The sequence below is a fragment of the Drosophila willistoni genome, chromosome 3R (genome assembly GCF_018902025.1).
Source record: "Drosophila willistoni isolate 14030-0811.24 chromosome 3R, UCI_dwil_1.1, whole genome shotgun sequence".
Classification (NCBI taxonomy): Eukaryota; Metazoa; Arthropoda; class Insecta; order Diptera; family Drosophilidae; genus Drosophila; species Drosophila willistoni.
In genome coordinates, this window is record NC_061086.1 from 30546889 (window position 1) to 30564149 (window position 17261).

At 38.4% G+C, this 17261-nt stretch overlaps 6 protein-coding genes across 6 annotated transcripts; 3 read left to right on the forward strand and 3 right to left on the reverse strand.

Annotated features, from left to right (window-relative positions):
* The first annotated feature begins 468 nt into the window (after window positions 1-468).
* On the forward strand, window positions 469-1820 carry LOC6649605 (ataxin-2 homolog). Its single transcript, XM_002072033.4, has 3 exons — window positions 469-571; window positions 643-1321; window positions 1552-1820. The coding sequence occupies exons 1-3, from the start codon at window positions 557-559 to the stop codon at window positions 1734-1736; spliced, it is 879 nt and encodes a 292-aa protein (XP_002072069.3). The 5' UTR covers window positions 469-556; the 3' UTR covers window positions 1737-1820.
* An 883-nt stretch (window positions 1821-2703) lies between these two features.
* LOC6649606 (RNA polymerase II degradation factor 1) lies at window positions 2704-3835 on the reverse strand. The gene is made up of 3 exons (XM_047011707.1): window positions 3812-3835; window positions 2839-3747; window positions 2704-2808 (listed from the first exon to the last, which is right to left on the reverse strand). Exons 1-3 carry the CDS (start codon window positions 3833-3835, stop codon window positions 2704-2706), a joined length of 1038 nt encoding a protein of 345 aa, XP_046867663.1.
* A 2157-nt stretch (window positions 3836-5992) lies between these two features.
* On the reverse strand, window positions 5993-6727 carry LOC6649607. The gene is made up of 2 exons (XM_002072035.1): window positions 6713-6727; window positions 5993-6655 (listed from the first exon to the last, which is right to left on the reverse strand). The coding sequence occupies exons 1-2, from the start codon at window positions 6725-6727 to the stop codon at window positions 5993-5995; spliced, it is 678 nt and encodes a 225-aa protein (XP_002072071.1).
* A 2777-nt stretch (window positions 6728-9504) lies between these two features.
* LOC111519360 lies at window positions 9505-9809 on the forward strand. Its single transcript, XM_023179766.2, has 2 exons — window positions 9505-9519; window positions 9581-9809. The coding sequence occupies exons 1-2, from the start codon at window positions 9505-9507 to the stop codon at window positions 9806-9808; spliced, it is 243 nt and encodes an 80-aa protein (XP_023035534.1). The 3' UTR covers window position 9809.
* A 170-nt stretch (window positions 9810-9979) lies between these two features.
* Window positions 9980-11499, forward strand: LOC6649609 (serine protease snake). The gene is made up of 5 exons (XM_002072037.4): window positions 9980-10357; window positions 10420-10535; window positions 10597-10706; window positions 10766-10930; window positions 10989-11499. Exons 1-5 carry the CDS (start codon window positions 9997-9999, stop codon window positions 11434-11436), a joined length of 1200 nt encoding a protein of 399 aa, XP_002072073.4. The 5' UTR covers window positions 9980-9996; the 3' UTR covers window positions 11437-11499.
* Window positions 11500-11508: 9 nt separating this feature from the next.
* Window positions 11509-16687, reverse strand: LOC6649610 (gelsolin). Its single transcript, XM_002072038.4, has 7 exons — window positions 16507-16687; window positions 15744-15936; window positions 15084-15158; window positions 13927-14122; window positions 12150-13861; window positions 11965-12090; window positions 11509-11716 (listed from the first exon to the last, which is right to left on the reverse strand). The coding sequence occupies exons 1-7, from the start codon at window positions 16545-16547 to the stop codon at window positions 11657-11659; spliced, it is 2403 nt and encodes an 800-aa protein (XP_002072074.2). The 5' UTR covers window positions 16548-16687; the 3' UTR covers window positions 11509-11656.
* Between the last annotated feature and the right edge of the window lie 574 nt (window positions 16688-17261).

Consider the following 17261-nt stretch of genomic DNA (forward strand, 5'->3'; position numbering starts at 1 on the left):
CCAATTTAGTTTAAGTATTGATAAATGTAAACCTTAAATCGCCCTGTCAATTATGATGGACAGAAGAATTGATGTCCCGCACAATGAAGCGCCAGCGTCAATATTATGTATAGCTCATACAGATGACTTCCGGCGAATTGTCTCTTTCTATCTCTTCATCTATCCATCTATCTATCTGTCTCTCCTACAAAGAAGAGATGACGCCGGGCTGAAGTTGAAGTTGAAGAGTATGAGCCATCGCTGTCTCAAGGTTGCTTGGAAAAAGCAAGTTTTTTTTTGTTCAGTTGACCATCGCTCAGCATCAACTGGTGGTGTGTGTGACTTTAGTGCGTTTTTGTGGTTTTAGTTTCAGTTTCACTTGAACTTTTCGCCTCATCACCACGAATTCAAGTCAAATTTTTGTCGTGAGCGACATTTTCAATACGAGAAAGATATAAGCCTAGACGGGCAGTGATTAGCATTTAGTTGGATTGTGATTGCCAAGCGCCCAGGTGGTAGCTACCTGTACCTAAGACTTATTTCATCTAACCCAACAAAAAATTAAATAAAAGCGGAAATGCGCATCTTTATTGTAAGGAAACCGCAAACGTTAGATGACCAATTCCAAGTCCATTGTGTAATACTTAAATGTCTTTTGTTTAGGTTTCCTGCCTGCTAGGCCTGGCTGTGGCAGCACCACAAGGATATAACTACCAGGCCCAGCAACAGCAGCAGCAGCAGCAGCAACAACCGTTTGGTCAATTGCAATTGCCAGCAATTCCTCAATTTGCCAGTCCTGCAGAGCAATCTATTGTGCAGCAGGCATTGCAGGCACCCAAAGTGCAACAAGTGTTGAATATTGGTTCCACTTACTCTGCTCAACCACAGCAGCAGATCCAGAATACTGTCTATCAGCAACAGCCAACACAATTGAATGGCAACTTTGCCTACAATTTGCCACAGCAGCAACAGTTCCAGCAACATCAACAACAGCAACAACAACATCTCGTCTCCAAGGACATCTATGTGCATGTACCGCCTGTAGATGATGCAGAAGAACGTTATCCACAACCACCATTGCCAGTTGCACCACCACGCAAGCATTATCGCATTGTGTTCATCAAGGCACCCAGCCCAAGTGTTAGTAAGGCGGCTCTTCGCGTTAAACAGGCTCCCGTGGAGGAGAAGACCATCATCTATGTGCTGACCAAGAAGCCAGATCCTCTGGAATTGCAGGCTGCCATCGAAGAGGCAGCACCCAAGCCACCAAGCAAACCAGAGGTCTTCTTCATCAAATACAAGACTCAGGAGGAAGCGGCTCATGCCCAACGCACCATTCAAGGTAGGCGGCACATTAGCACCCACACACGGCTGAATCACTCATGAATATACATACATAGATCGAAGTTCATTATGGAACTTTTTATTACGTTGATTTTGCATACCTATGGCTCAGACCTTGCCAGAGTGGATTTGTCAACGCTTCTATTAGATCTTGGCCGTTATTTAAAGGTCGACGCATAACTCATTGGTTTTTTCTGTTGTTTCTTCTATTGTCTTGCCCATTTTTAGCTCAATACGATCAACTTGGCGGCACTTCACAGGTCTCTGACGAAGGCATTGCACCAGTCACTTCAGTCATTGGAGTCTTGGATAATCAACGTTCCGTTTCCGGTGGAGTCAATATTGCAAATCCTGGACAAGGATTGCAAGGATTAGTGCCTAGCAAATATTTGCCAGCCAATTATCGTTCTTAAGCAAAACGATATCGAGAACGTGTGAACTGAGAGTGAAAGTGTTTATTTATGTAAATAGTTTAATAAAAACAAGTTATTGTTATTGTTATTGTACATACATATGTGTTTCACAATTTTTCCCCTTCCCCATCGATAAGTAAACCATCATATAGACCAAAATTTATGGCCTTTAAAAGGCCTCTCCACACAAAAAAATTTGTCAAAAGCTTCAATAAAAATAAAAAATATTGATATCTTTGCATTGGCATATCTATTATCTCGATGACCACGAAATGCGCTTGAAAACCGGTCGGAGCGATTAGCATACGATTTGTCTTACATAACACAGTGATTAAACCGAAACTCGAATGGCATCTCGATAATTAATGCTGCTACTAAGTGATGTTGTAAAGTTTTGACAGATCGATATGACTGAATGTTATATAAACCTATTCAATGATTTTCAAAGAAAGGTGCCAAATGTATTGGAAAATTAAAGAGTTGAAAAAAAAAACTCGTCATAAGTAAAACTTATTATTAAGACATATGAACGTTTTAACTATATGAACTTTTGTAACTTTTCTTGGTATACAGAAGTTAATTTATATGCCAAGACTTATTACTTTCTTTCCTGTTGATAGACAGAAAGTTAGAAACGATCTTGAAAGGGTATTAAGGGTATTCTCTCTCGTTTTTTGGTTTTGCCAGTTGATGTCACAAATGTCTTAGACAAACTATATACTTTAGCTATAATTAATCAAAGTTATAACTCATCAAAATCCTATTTCTTACCAGGTTCATTCAAATATTCCTTTTTTATACCACTTTGTCATTGACTTTTTCTCGGAAGATTTCTAAGCGATCAAAACATTGGAAATTGTATAACAAAATGCTTTATTATTGATTACCAGATTGAAAATAAATTATAATTAACTATGATGGAAAGATTAGTGAGGAGAGAATGGAAAATAATTGGCTACTAAATCGTTTACAATGTCCTGGCTGGTACATATTTCTTGGCTGGCACACTGACACCAAGATTCAAGCCAGACACGGATGAGGAAGAGGTCTGGACAAATGAGTTATGTTGCTGCTGTTGGTTAAAAACAGGCAATGGCTGAACAATTGTCTGAGTCTGTGGCTGCTGTTGAACAATTGTCTGAATCTGAGGCTGGACATAGCTTTGGGATTGAAGACCAATGTTGCCGAGATTGAGGGAACCACCCGAGACAGTTGTAATGGGGGCAACACCCTCATCCGAGATGTGGGTGGCACCACCCAAAGCATCGTATTGAGCCTGAATTTCTTGCTGGGCACGCTGAGCCTCCTCCTGGGTCTTGTACTTGATGAAGTAGACTTCGGGCTTGTGGACCTTGGCCTCGGATTGGGTGACCTGCAACTGTTGCTGAATCTCAGTGATGTCGGGCTTCTTGGACAGCACATAGATGACGGTCTTCTCCTCATTGGTGGCCTGGGCACGCTTCAGAGCGGCGGCGGTGTGCTTCAGATTCTGAGTTGGGGCTTTGATGAACACAATGCGATAGTTCTTGCGAATGGGAAGATTGTCCAATGGGGTATCAGCCTGACGGATCTCTTCAGTGTCATCGGGGGCAGAGTGAATGTAAATATCCTTGGTAATAATGGCAGGACGCTGGACATATTGGGTCTGCACCACCTGTTGTGGCTGCACCACTTGTTGTGGTTGTTGCACATACTGTGGCTGCTGCACAATCTGCTGAGGCTGCTGCACAATCTGCTGAGGCTGCTGCACAATCTGCTGGGCCACAGTATTAACAATTGGCTGAGGCACAGAGATGGGCACAGGAGCTGGGGCAATCACATTCTGGATGTTCTGAATAGGTTGAGTCTGAATGGACTGTGCTTGGACACTGATTTGGCCAGGTGCTGTGTATATTCCACTTGATGAGATTGGTGTCTGGGGACGTAGATTTCCAATGGGCAGCACTCCTGATGGCTGCTGCTGCTGATACTTGTAGCCTTGCGGAGCGGCCGCACAGAGAGCCGCAAAGCACTGCGAATGGAAGAAATTTGTAGCGATTTCGTTGATAATGCCGCTTAAAGATGTTCAAACCTACCACTAGAATCACAAATTGTTTCATTTTTACGTTTTTTTTTCGTTTGAACCCGTTGGAACTACCTTGAGCTACGCTTAAACTCTTTAACTCAACTGATGCCTAGTCTGGGTGAGATCAAAGTTTTTATAAGAGTCCACAATCAAATGGCCACAGCCACATTAGAAATGCCAATCCCAAAAGAAAATTAATAATATTAGGCATTGCAATAAAATTATCAAATCTATTGTCACCTCTCTGGCAAGAAAACGACACAGATATAACCAGACTCGTTAAGAGTTTGGCTCAGTCCAAAGCGTTGGCAAATCACGGAACCATATTCGGAAATTCACCATTAACGATGCATCGTTTAGTCGTCGTTTTGACCTGGGTCTGTTATCTAACTGGAGCCCACCGCAAAGTCAATGTGACCAATATCGTATTCAAATTTTGTATAATCGTGTAATATTTTCTATTGTCATCGCCGAATCTAAATAAATGCAAAATATTATTTGTTAATACCCCAGACCCCCCGACCCTCTTCACCAACTGTCCAATGGATCGATCGATCGATCGATTGATAAAGCGAGTAAGAAAGAAAGTCATTTTTTATGCAGGTGCGACGAAATTCGTGGGAGACGCAGGTGAATTCCATCCGTATTCATTAACAACAGCAGCTTTAGTCGTCTGGCACTGCTGACTGAATGTTGTGCGCATAAATTAAAATTTAGTTAATTTATTTAATGTACAAAATCACCAACAACCAACCACAAAAGCGAACGAAAGGAAAAATTAAAAAATATATACTAAAAATACAAAACCAGCATGTAAACATTTGTTGTTTGTTGCCAAAGAAAGCATTTTTATGGGTCCATACTATGATCCATCTATTGTATGTTTCAATCCACCGAGTTTGTTTGCACAATCCATTTGTGTTTTATTTTGTTTTGGCCACCTTTCGTATGCAATTTTTAAGTTTATATACATATATGTATATATCTTGTAGAAATTCTAAAATATTTGCATATTAGACGACCCGATCGTTGGCTTGGCACCTATTTCAACCCATAAAAAAATTCACCAGGTCACAATATATAACAAATGTATGTAAATATATTATGTAGGACCTGATCACAGGGATTGTCACATCTACATATTCTATTTTTCCAAAGCTCGCAATGCAGGGTTTTCTTGAAGGATTCTGCACAATTTAGAGCCTTCAGTTACATACTTTTTTGACAAATAAAGATCTCTCACAATATATTGTAATTGTTTTAAGCTTAACAACAAATGTAATTTCAAAATATATCAAGATGTTCTATTGTTAATAATTTTCTTGCAATGGTAAATTTACCTAGTTAGGTTTTCCATATAAATTAGAGTTGAAAAAAGGCATCAAAGTCGAACAAATTTTATACAAAAAAAAGGATATTTAAGTTGTTTAAGTAAATGCTAAGATAAGACTATCTTTCCTCTATACACACCAGAAATAGCACTTACTCTCATTGAAGATTCGGGTTAACACACTTAAATTAATATACAAAAGTGGAAAAACTCCTTGCAAGGTAAAATTTCGAATAAGTTGTCCTGTGTTATTTATTCAATCGAAAAGAAATCTGGTAATATTTTAACACAAAGAGATTTTTTAAAAGCCAATGAAAGAAATGGAAAAATAGAGTTCTACTAGTATTTCATTCACTTTCAATCGATTCCAGCACTTCTAAATGACTTTGTCGAACTAAAATATTTAAAAAATACATATATATGTATATAGGAGGAGACAGATTCTAGACAAAGTTTTAAAGAATAAAATTATAACATCTATAAGGATCTAAATATTCTCTTTTAGTAATTTTAGTAAACTTGATTAATTTAAGTAATTCGAATCAAATTTAATTGATTTCATCAATTTATTGCAAGTGAAGTCAATCCGCAGGACTCTTTCAATTTGACTGGACCTTAAGCTAATACTCGCTCTCTCTTTATATAGCTTTTAGTATTTTAACCTAAAAGCATGCTATAAATTTCTCACAAATTTCTTTCCATGCTGCCCTAGAAAATAGGCATTCAAATATTGTATTGCATCTTTTGGGGATATGATTCTTACACCCTCTTTTTTGTTAGCACAGCAAAAGAATTAAAGACATAATTGTTTAATATTTTATATTTATATATAGTAAACTTAGCTAATTCTAGAAAATGATATTAAAACTTTCGGTTAGGTGGTGGCAAATACGCGCTAGTCGATGGTGCATTTAGATCAATATCTCCCACAGAACCACCCACAGAACCACCAGAAGAAGCACCCCGCGAAGCAAAGTCCAAAACGGGAGCCGATGAGCCAGCATTGTGATTGCTCGATGGTCCTGGCAAAGTGTCATACTGAGCCTGAATAGTGCGCTGAGCATTCTCCGCATCACTCTGAGTGCGATACTTGACAAAGTGCACTTCGGGCTTGTTGTTCGTCTGGAGTTTGATCTGGTTCAAACGATTGGTGAGCTCTCCAATGTCAGCCTGCTTGTTGAGGACATAGATGGCAGTGCGATCATCGGATGCGGATGTGGCCAATTGCAGAGCGGCCTTCTCCAGGCCAGAGTTCTCGGGTCCCTTAATGAACAGCACACGAAGATTCTTCTTCAATGAGTTGGCAATCTGTTCATTGGCTTGCGAGTTATCAAATTCCTGCTCTGGGGCGCTATACGAAAAGAACTCCTTGTTGAATTCGTTGGCAATCAGAATGGGTTCGGATAGTTGAGCTGATCCCCTATCAACGGCACCGCCACCAATCAGACCACCATGCCCATCTCCGGCATGAGATCCTGGCGTATAATCATATTGACCGCGGGCAACGGCCACCAAGCAGAGCATCTGCAAAAGAAGAAGAAAAGTTACCTTTAAGTTGCAGGCAAAAGACTTGAAACTTACCAGAAAAGCGCGCATATTTGACTTAGATTTGTTTTTTCCACACCGAAAGGCTATGTAAGATTTGTATGTGTTAGCTGGTCAGCTGTTGGATTTCTATTGTCTTCCAATTGCAGAGATTCAGTCTATTTATATGTGAGGCAGATGCTGGTGGTAGGTGGTTGCATCCCAAATGCATCATGCAAATGCACATTCCATTCCATTTCATTGTCTTGCCGTCGAGACGATTTGGAAATTCGATCGATAGCATTTCATCTTTCGACCGTGTTCCAGTTAAAATGTTCGACTGCCTTTTAATTGGATCATATCGTTTACACTTCTCCGCTTGGGCGGAAAATGTGTAAATCTATTCAAATCAGGGAATCGGCGACGTATATGTATATTTAGTATGTAATTAAGTCAGAGATTACCCCACCTTAAATACCCTCGAAATGCATTTCGAGTTGAATGCCCAAATATCGAAATTTATCAGAAATGCAAGATTACATAATTATTTACATTTTTTTCTGGGATTGCATAACCAAAACAACAACCTCAATTTTTGGGATAACCCAATAAATATCAATTAATATAGAAATTTCAAAATTTCATGATTTACTTAAAACAAGTCTTTAATATAAATTTAAACTGCCATTTTTAACTTTTTAAGGTTTGGAACTTATTTCAAAAAAAAACTTAAGAAGCTATTTTAGAAGCAAAGTGAATACATAACAATGGGATATTGGAATATTCTGTTTCAAAATTTTTAGAAAACTCATAAATATATTTTTAATTGACTAAAATACCGAATAACAGACTAAATTAAAGTGTAAATCTAATAAGCAAGTTAAGATTAAGATTAAACCTCTTTGCCATTCTGTCGATTGCCTAAAATTCATCTTTTTTAGGCAGGGAAACCTCAAAGATGACTAGTCACTGACTTTATTATCTTCATATTTATTACTTCGCAAATTTAAATAAAAATTTCAATGAGGTAAGTGGAAAATTCTCCTTATCTTTATTTCACTGTGATAATTTGGACATAATTTTACTTCTCTCTTTTTGGAAAGACAACTTTTCATTCTGGCCTTTTCAACCAATTTAATTTCAGTTTCAGGGTTTCAAATAATACAAATTTTGCTGCTAAGAGATAAAAGTTTATCCTCCAAAAAGGGATTATAAACTGAAGAAGGAAACATGCAAAATGCAAGAGAACGAATGCAAACAACATTAGATTGGGGGCGAATATATGGAGTGCTAATTCTGTCACTTTCTTCTAATAGGCAAATTATATGATACATTCAAATTTAGTTGCTACTAGGCTTAGTCTAATAACAACTTTAGTTATTCTTCTTTACTTATCTGGAGACGAGCTAAAATGAAGATGAAGTAAGCAGCTTCAAGTGAGTTAACTTGTGTTGGAGAGAGAGGAACAGATCCGAAAAAAATTCCAAAAATTCATTACTCAGATTTGTCTCTGCTAAGAAGTTAAATTCCTTTTAGTTGTCCCGCTGTTCTAGGTAAATTAATTCTATTTGGACACCTTATGTTTCTTTATGTTTTATTTGTTTATATATGTATCTGTTGATCAGAATGTTTGCTGCTGGACGTCTGCCAAATTCATTTCACGTTTTTAAAACATCCATTTTCACTGTCATAATTAACAAACAATATGCTTCTATTTCAATTTGATTTATTATTCTTTTCTTTATACAGTTGCCCGTAGCCTGTTTCCTAATACTGAACAACTTTAAGACAGTCTACGCTATAAACTATTAAATATATCAGAAAACAGAAATCTTTAATTAATAATAAATATGTTGCATTATTTTTCTGATTTAAAAATATGCTAACAATATTTTCTTTTAAATGTCACAGTTTATTTCGTGCAGGCACTTTTGTTGACTCCGAATGGCGAATCTTATTTCTTTCTTATATCTTCTTTTGTTTTTTTTAAAAACATAATTAACTAATTTATTTAACTTTAATTGAAATTCTTTTTGACCGGTAGCTCTTTTACACGAATCTAACAGCCAAAATATGTCCTTTATTATGAGGACATTATTATTCCAGATCCCATCATGTATTCCAAGTCCCATCAATTTGATTTTGATCATAAAAAACCATTCTCGGTTATGAAAACTTAAAACCTTTTCAATTATGATATCTGAATTACTTTTTATCATTAAAGATGAAAGATATTAATAGTTTGTGTGACTTAAGTTCATCAAATATCCAATTTTTAAAATTATAAAAGAATATTTTGACTCTGTACATTATTTACATTCCGAAATTCCCATTGAAATTCAGTAACTGAACCTGAATTTCCTCCCATTAACTGCCCTTATATTGTTCTACTTTACAGAAATGTGAAACAAGTTCCCCAATAAAGACAAAAAAAAATAAAATAACCAACTTTCAGCTCACCCAAATACGAATCCAGTTTAATTAAATCACGCGAATTGATGCATAATTAAAGTGACGATGATGAAGATGATGATCGTCTTCATATCATTTTAAACTGAACCAAACAAGTCAATATATATATAGAGAGATATGTGTGTGTGTACATTAATCGGAAAATCAGACAATCAGCTATCACTATGAATATCATTTTGTCTATGTAAATATATAGCTTAATTAAATCAAATCAAAAAACATGTTTATATATATATTTTAAAAGTTGTTCAAGTTCATTATTGCAAATTATCACAATGATAGGTTTTGATCCCCCCAAAAAATAAAACCAATTTTTGCTATAAAAGCGGATACAAAGTCGGCCGCGTTGTTTAGTCGTATACAAGACATTGGCCAGAATGAAAACTATTTGCGTAAGTCCATCAAGTTAAGAACTTAGACCAAACTTCAAGTGTTTCTAATCAATCTTTATAGTTGCTTTTGTTGTTTGCCATCTTGGCTGTTGTGGCTTTGGCTTCGCCTGTGCCCGCTGGCAATGATCCCATTGTTCAGACCCTTCGCTATAGAAACGATCAGGAATTGGAGGATATACAGCGTGCCATAATTGCTCAATACAACCAACAAATCGGAGGCACAACCCAAATCCATGCTCCCCAAAAAGCCAGCATTGCTAATCCCTACAACATAAGAATCAACATTTAAACAAAACACAAAACAAAAAACAAAAATAAAAGTTGCAGATTATTATTCAATTTTTTTTAAGAAAGCGACGATAAGGTGTTTTGTTAATCGAGAATTAAGCTGGGAATCACTTGGCTTTCGAGAGGGAGAAAGATTCGCCGGATGCTTAGTCTTCTTTAAGCATTCGTCGCGTTCACAAGACCCTCGAAATGTGTCGCTCAGTGTGGATGTTGCTGGCATTGGCATTGTTATCTTCTATAGTGTGTTGTTACGCCCAACCACCACCACCACCGCCTCCTCCTCGTCATCCTTCACTACCCTTTGAAAAAGACTCTTCAATTAGATTTCCCGTTGAACGGGACATTCTGTTTCCCGGACCAGATGAGTCAGAGGAGGAGAAAACTTGGTATCGCATACGTGAATTTCGGTTCAATCAATATGAAAATTTACCCGAACCCATGCATAGACATCATAGGCCACCGCCAAGGCCGGGCCAACCCTTTCCGCCGCCACCAAGTGGTTATAAAAAACCAGGAAATCGCAATGGTCGACGTCGTCTGTGCGAGCAGAGTAAGTAAAGTGAATTCCCTGAGTGACTCAGTCACTCATTCATTCCGATCTGGGTCTTTAAGAATACTCTGAGTACGTGGAACGCATCTTTCCCAATGACACAGCAGTTGTCGATGATGCCAATGATGCCAACTTTGATGGTCGCATACTCGCCAAACCCGGGCAATACCCGCACATGGTAAACACAGTGAAATTGTTCACTTAAAATCATCTTAACATATTGTTGTTTATTCTTTTAGGCAGCGGTCGGCTTTGAGACGGAAACCCAACAAATTGAATACAAGTGCGGCGGCAGTTTGATAAGCGAGAACTTTGTTGTAACTGCCGCCCATTGCACAGCCATTTCAGAGTGAGTTGACATTGAAATTATAACAAAAGGCATGGCCATTTATCTAAGAACTTTTCTAGTTTGATACCAAAATGGGTGCGCATTGGTGACTTGAATCTTATGATCGATGAGCAAACAGTTGAACCACAAGTTCTTGAAATAGATACAATTTACAAACATCCAGATTACAATAAGGATCTATACTACAATGATATAGCTCTGCTTAAGCTTAGTCAGAATGTCCAGTAAGATAAAATCAATTGAATACTTTAAATATACTAAATGTTTTCCATCTTCTTGCAGCCTAACCAAATATGTGCGTCCCATACGCCTTTGGGTCTTCTCGGAGCTGCCAACCACAATTGCCTTTGCCATGGGCTATGGGGCCACAAGTTTTGCCAAGGCAATGACCAATCGTCTAACAAATCTGAATCTAACTATTGTACCCAACGATGAATGCAATAGAGAGTTGCCAGCTCTCTCAGAGACACCAGACGGTGTATTGGCCAGTCAGATTTGTGGTCAAGACTATATACTAAATCGTGATACGTGTCAGGGCGATTCGGGTGGTCCATTGCAATTGAATCTGCCGGGTCGACGTCGTCAACAAAATATACATTATCATCTAATTGGATTGACTTCATATGGTGTATTCTGTCGCAGTAGTTATCCATCTGTATATACACGCATTTCATCCTATTTAGATTGGATTGAACAAATCACTTGGAGTGCGGAATTAGATTTAGTCTAGAAATATCAATTTCGAAATCACTTTGAAACAAGTCGCAAAAATCTCAAGAATTGATCTTTTAAACTACATAAATTTAATATATATTTAAGTTTATTACTTAATTGTTCCACTTCTACAATAGAATTATAATTGTGGCAAAAACGAACATATTATTAATATTTTTTTTTTTGTGTTGTTTTTTGGTCAATTTTGCTGAGTATTTTGTTGATGATTCTTATTCCTAGACTTCATTGTTGGCATCAAGCACCTGTCGCTTAATGTCCTCGTACGATGGTAGACTCTGTTGATTGAAGCAAAAGAGAGAAACAATTATTAGAGTAGTTTAAAACAATTCAAACAACTATTAATGTTGGATTATGAATAATACATGAGACATGCCTTGAAATATACTTACGCAATGCACATTGATCGAGTAGATGATTGTTGTTAGTAAATGGGCAAACAATACACAAAAAAAACAGTGTTGAAGGAAAAATAAAACGCATGCAATTTTGTTATATATAGAGTTAGTTATGTGGCTCAACCAACCTGCCAGTAGTCATCATTCCAGGCGGGGAACATACGCTTGAAGACGCGTGGCTCCTGTCCTTGGGCAACACGTACAATGCTCACAGTGTCAATGGTGCGAGAGGTGGGCTCCAATTTGATATAGCGCTATAGAAAGATATGGGTTTAAATAAGGTATTTCCTTTACGATTGCAACTGAAACTCACCTTGGCCATGTCCAAAATCTTGCTATTCTCCTCAGCTGTGGCACCGGAACCAACCCACAAATAAATCTCATCTCCAGCATCCAATAGCATAACATCATCCGTATCCAGATCCTCTTGATCATATTGGGCAACCTCTTCAACCTTAGCACGTCCAGCCCGTGTCAGTCGGCAATGGAAGAGACGTGGCTCCAACAATGGAGCACTATCGTCCACCAGGCTGCGATTGTATTGACCCTCACCGTTCAATTCATCCCAGAACTCATCGGGTTCGGCTCCCTCATCGATCACTTCGATCTCGGCATCGTCCCAATAGTGGGCGAAACGCTCCTGAGCGGCCTGCTTCTCGAAATTGGATGCACCAAGACCATGCCAAATGTAAATCTTGTGAGATTTGGCCGACACCAGAGCAAAAGCATCACCAGAAGCCAAAGATGAACTGTCAGCGGGCACTTCACTGGCATGAATATCACTTTCAACTGTGCCGCGAATGCGGAAGAGCTGAGCTGTGACCGGCAAAGCTGTATAGGAAGCAAGCAATTTGCCCTTGAAGATCTTGTAGAAATGACGTGGCTCATGTCCCTGGGTGGTGCGCACCAGCAGAGCATTCTGTTCCACAGCCAAGGCCAGAGCATCCTCAAAGGCACGCACCTTCACCGCAGCACTAGCCTTAGCACCCTGCCAAACGTAGACAATGGAGCCAGTCTCGCCATTGTTGGCCTCATAGTCGTAGGTAAGAACATAGGAACCAAAGCCAAGCAGAGGCAAGTTCTCCTCAAAGTCAACTGTATTGCGTAGGACTTCGCCATTGTCCGCTTTGCTAACATACTGAGTTATCTGCTTAATGCTATTCTGTCCATGATCGGGCATAAAGCCAATAGCACGTCCACCGCTCTTCTTCAATTTCTCGACCACAGCGTCAATTTCATCCACATCGAAGGAATCATCCGATCCCATGTTCAAAGCTGAGCGTATGAGACGGGTATGAGCCATGCCAGCATCGCGCCAGGTGTCAAAGTATTGCTTGAATGGTGCCGACTCAGCTCCCTCCACAATGCGATGAATCTGGGTCCAGGCGGGATATTTCTTTGTGGACAAGAACTCCTGAGCCTTGGCCATGGCATCGGTCTTCTCCTTTTGGGTGGCACCACGTCCAACCCACACATAAATTCCAGAGCCAGTGTCCAAGATGAAGCAATCTTTGGTATCCAACATAGCCTGACGCAATGGTTTCTGGGCAACGGTGTCTACCTGCAGCTTGCCACTGGCATCGGAAACCTTGTACAAAGTCACAGCTGCAGCATCTGTCCTCTCAAAGGCGGCATCCTCATCGGCTGTGGACTCCTCGGGCACCTGGTCGGGAGTACCAGATCCAAGGACATCGAAGAACTGTTGTTTGTCGGCATCCGTGCTAAACTCATCAATGATTTGGACACGAGCACGACCATTGTGATCCTGATCACGAATCTGGTTGGCGGCACTAATAGCCTTCAGTTTCTCCACTCGCTTGGCCTGGGCACCAACATAAACGTAGATATCATTGCCAGCATCCAGAATGAAGCAATCGCCCTTGTTCATTGACGACACGGACAGATTCACTTGACGCACACGTACATTCCGCTTGCCCTTGACCTGGAATAGGCGCTTCTCACCCTGGGCATTGGTCTCCACATGCTTGAATCCAGTGCCAACACCTCCCTGTTCATAACGAACTCCTGCGGGTAGTCAATTCAATTAATTATTTAATCACTACTCCTAAATCACAATCTAGCCAACTTACCATTCTTGAAGTAGCCAAGGAACAACTGGGACTCGTGATCCTGTACTTCGCGATGCTGCACAGGTGCACCACCTAGCTGGTCGTCCAGTTGGACAGTGAGAATAGCTGCAGCACCAGCCTCATCGGTCGATGTTTCCGATCCCAACCAAAAGTGCACATCCCAAGAAAGTTTCTTATCTTTCGGGTTCTCAATTGTCTGCAAAACAAGATATCATTTGTAAATATACAACCATAAATGATAAGCTATAGATAGGACTCATATATGACTTTTAGTGCACTTGTAAGGGCATAAACAAAAGTTGAATTAAACCTATAAAAGCTTCTTTATCTATAGAACAAATTATTTTTAAATAGTTGGCTGTTAAAAAATAAATGAAAACCTTTCTAATACGTCTCTGACAAAAAAAAATCACAATAATTACTCTGATGTCATTGGATTAGGTAAAGATCTAGATAAGACATAGAATTGGTATATAGAATAGAATATTGAAAACTTTTTTGGAATCACCATTCCATTTCAATCAGACGAATACATCTTCATAATATTTAAGTGTTTTAAGTATAGATAATATGATAAACCGACAAAATAGTCTAAATCTGAGCAGTAAGAAGACTGATAAGAAAATATTTTAAAAAAAATAAAACCTTTTCATACTTAAAACATTTTTGGGGTTAATATCTTATTAACTAGTTAACTCAAGTCAGTAAATTTTCACATAAATAAGTTAATAAATCCATACTAAGTCTATTTATTTTCAATTGATATTTAACTGTCTCTAAACTTAAGTATTCCCCATTAAATTACGTATTCGCAGTGTTGACACATAAGTGTCATAACTTGAGATTGGCTGACAAACAGCAAGAAGAAAGACTTTATCTATTTAAGCTTAATACTCTAAAGTAGCCAAAGCAAATTTAAAATTTTAACTTAAATTGCTTGTCAATTAGCACATTTTTTCGTCAACTGAAAGTCGTAAGTAATTTCATTTGGCAAGGTCCATAGAGAACGAATGCATTAGTCATGGGTATTTTCAATTCTACATCAATTTTCCACATCATGCACAATTTTTCACCCCTTCTGATTACTCATCAAAGTAAATAAACAGATCAAATATACATATATCAACTTATTTCTATTTTGTTAAATTTATACTTACATTCAATATAATAAATGAGTCTCCAGTATAGAACTTGCCATAATTATTTTTGGGATAAGGTACAGGTTCAAAATTCTAGAGAAAGTTAAAAATAAAAAAAAAACGAACAGAAAGAGAAATATCCATAAATATTTAAATTTTTTTTTACTTTGCTGCAGAGTCAAAACATTATCCCAAATGCTTCACTTTATAAACAAATGAAAAAACGAAAAACTTGGCGGTCATCTGGGAGCTCATAAATTCTGTTAATGTGTCTACGTTAATTAACAGAAAAGAAGGCGCTATATATGTACATATATGTATATGCACTCTCCGAATAGACATAAGACACATGTGGCGCCCACATTGCGTGAGTTCAGCGAATAGAAAGGAAATTTTAGTCGAGCCATACGGCACGAGCCATCCAATTCTGAGCTACACAGATGGACCGATGGTTGGCATCTCCCTCAACACTTTTGTTGGGGCTTTTTGCATGGGTCTTCGATGCACATCATCACATGAGAGAGTAAGCAACGCATTCGTGCGTGGGAGTGCTCACTCCGGGCGAACTTTCCCCCATCAAGCGATGTTTCTTCTCTCATTTCTCACTGCCTATTTATAAACTCTCTTTGGAAATCTGTGAAATTGAAAGTGAAATTGAAAGTATTTTTTGGACTTTACCTCAATGCGCCAGATCTCGACGCCGGGTGTACGGCCGGCATTGGCAAAAGCTGGATTCATGATGCGTCTGGCTGGTTGTTTACTATTACCTCCGGATGGCTGTATCTGACCGCTTTGGGCAGGAAACGCTGGTCGTGTATTAAAAGTGCCGGCTGAACAGAAACTGGCCGATAAAGCAATAAACACAAGCAAACTGCAAAGATAAATACACAATTAAAATGTCAGACGGATTATAGTAGATTCACTTGAAATCTGTTTCCCCAAAAAAGGAGACCAAAATGTTCACTCGCTTTGTGACGCATTCTTATGTGTGTGTGTGTGTGTGACTCATGTCCATAAAAGGTTGTAAAACTTTTCCACAATAAAACCTATTCATGTGCATAAATGTCACTTGAGACCTCGCGGGAGTCTAGAAATATTTCACTTGGGGTCCCTGCGGACGGAAACTATGTTGATATGGCAAAAATTACTTCATTTTTCTTCTTGATATTTCTTTAAAATGTTTTTGACGATAAAATAAGTTATTTTCGTTTCACTGATATGGTTTTTTGGCAATGGAGTCGGTATATTTCTTGATGCCTTTGGGAGTCTTTACTTACTCGTATAACTAAATAAATATTGACTTCCGAGTATGACTAAATTTGCTTAGTTATTGTTTGTCTAATTGCACAGATGTTTGCACTAATTAAAAACAGTATTTAATCTACTTGTAGATGATGTTTTTTGAATGAGAGTTCTCTGACGAACTGTTCGCTTGCATTACCTGGAGATGACTGCCATGTTTAGGCCGCTAGATATTGCCATTTCGTTGCTCGTATCGTCGACAGAGGCAAAAGCAGAAGCAGAGGCAGCGGCAGAGCTGGAGCAGCGGGAGCTGAGAACCCCCAAACGACTTTTTGTTTATTGTTGTGAATATATATATATCAACTGGTGGTCTCTATATATCTGTGAGGTGATTATTCGTTGTTAATTGTTGTTATTATTATCTGCTTTGCCTTTGTTTTTATCCGCACTCAAACAGAGATGATTGTCCGCTTTAACATCCACTAAGAGAACGACATAAAAGAGAGAGAAATAAATAAATAAGTTTTTTGCTTTTTGTAAAGAGTTTAAGAGACATGTTAGAGGATATTAGCATATATATATACATAAATCAGCTGTTTCTCTGTGCGAGCTTTTCCATTGCCGGCAGCAGAGTGACGTCATTAGTATTAGCAGCTGTCGCAGATCCCAAAAGTGTGTGTCTTTACCCTCTCTAAAGAAGCAAAACTAGTTGTCTCTAATATTATTTAATAACTCACGTTTAGAGAGCATAGATGAGCATGTGATTTCATAATATTTTAGTTACTTTTATTTCGAAATGAAAGCGCAATAAAAACAATAATATATGGAACTTGTCTACAATATTTTTTAAAAGGGTTTTGCCTTTCCCGGAAGACATTTTAATGTGAAAGTTGCATTGTTTACTGGGAAAATAAGCTTATAAACGATTTGAGAACACATTTTACATAAACTTGT

Bases quoted from the DNA above. Each gene is read 5' to 3' on its own strand.
- LOC6649605 (XM_002072033.4), top strand. The intron at 1,322-1,551 runs GTAGGCGGCACA...GCCCATTTTTAG, and splicing joins TGCCCAACGCACCATTCAAG to CTCAATACGATCAACTTGGC.
- LOC6649606 (XM_047011707.1), bottom strand. From the start codon at position 3,835: ATGAAACAATTTGTGATTCTAGTG. The intron at 3,748-3,811 runs GTAGGTTTGAAC...TTCCATTCGCAG, and splicing joins AACAATTTGTGATTCTAGTG to TGCTTTGCGGCTCTCTGTGC. The intron at 2,809-2,838 runs GTTCAGCCATTG...TTTAACCAACAG, and splicing joins AGCCACAGACTCAGACAATT to CAGCAACATAACTCATTTGT.
- LOC6649609 (XM_002072037.4), top strand. From the start codon at position 9,997: ATGTGTCGCTCAGTGTGGATGTTGCTGGCATTGGCATTGTTATCTTCT. The intron at 10,536-10,596 runs GTAAACACAGTG...TTATTCTTTTAG, and splicing joins CCGGGCAATACCCGCACATG to GCAGCGGTCGGCTTTGAGAC. The intron at 10,931-10,988 runs GTAAGATAAAAT...ATCTTCTTGCAG, and splicing joins AAGCTTAGTCAGAATGTCCA to CCTAACCAAATATGTGCGTC.
- LOC6649610 (XM_002072038.4), bottom strand. From the start codon at position 16,547: ATGGCAATATCTAGCGGCCTAAACATGGCAGTCATCTCCAG. The intron at 15,159-15,743 runs GTAAAGTCCAAA...AACTTTCTCTAG, and splicing joins TCGAGATCTGGCGCATTGAG to AATTTTGAACCTGTACCTTA. The intron at 11,717-11,964 runs GTTGGTTGAGCC...TTCAATCAACAG, and splicing joins GGAATGATGACTACTGGCAG to AGTCTACCATCGTACGAGGA.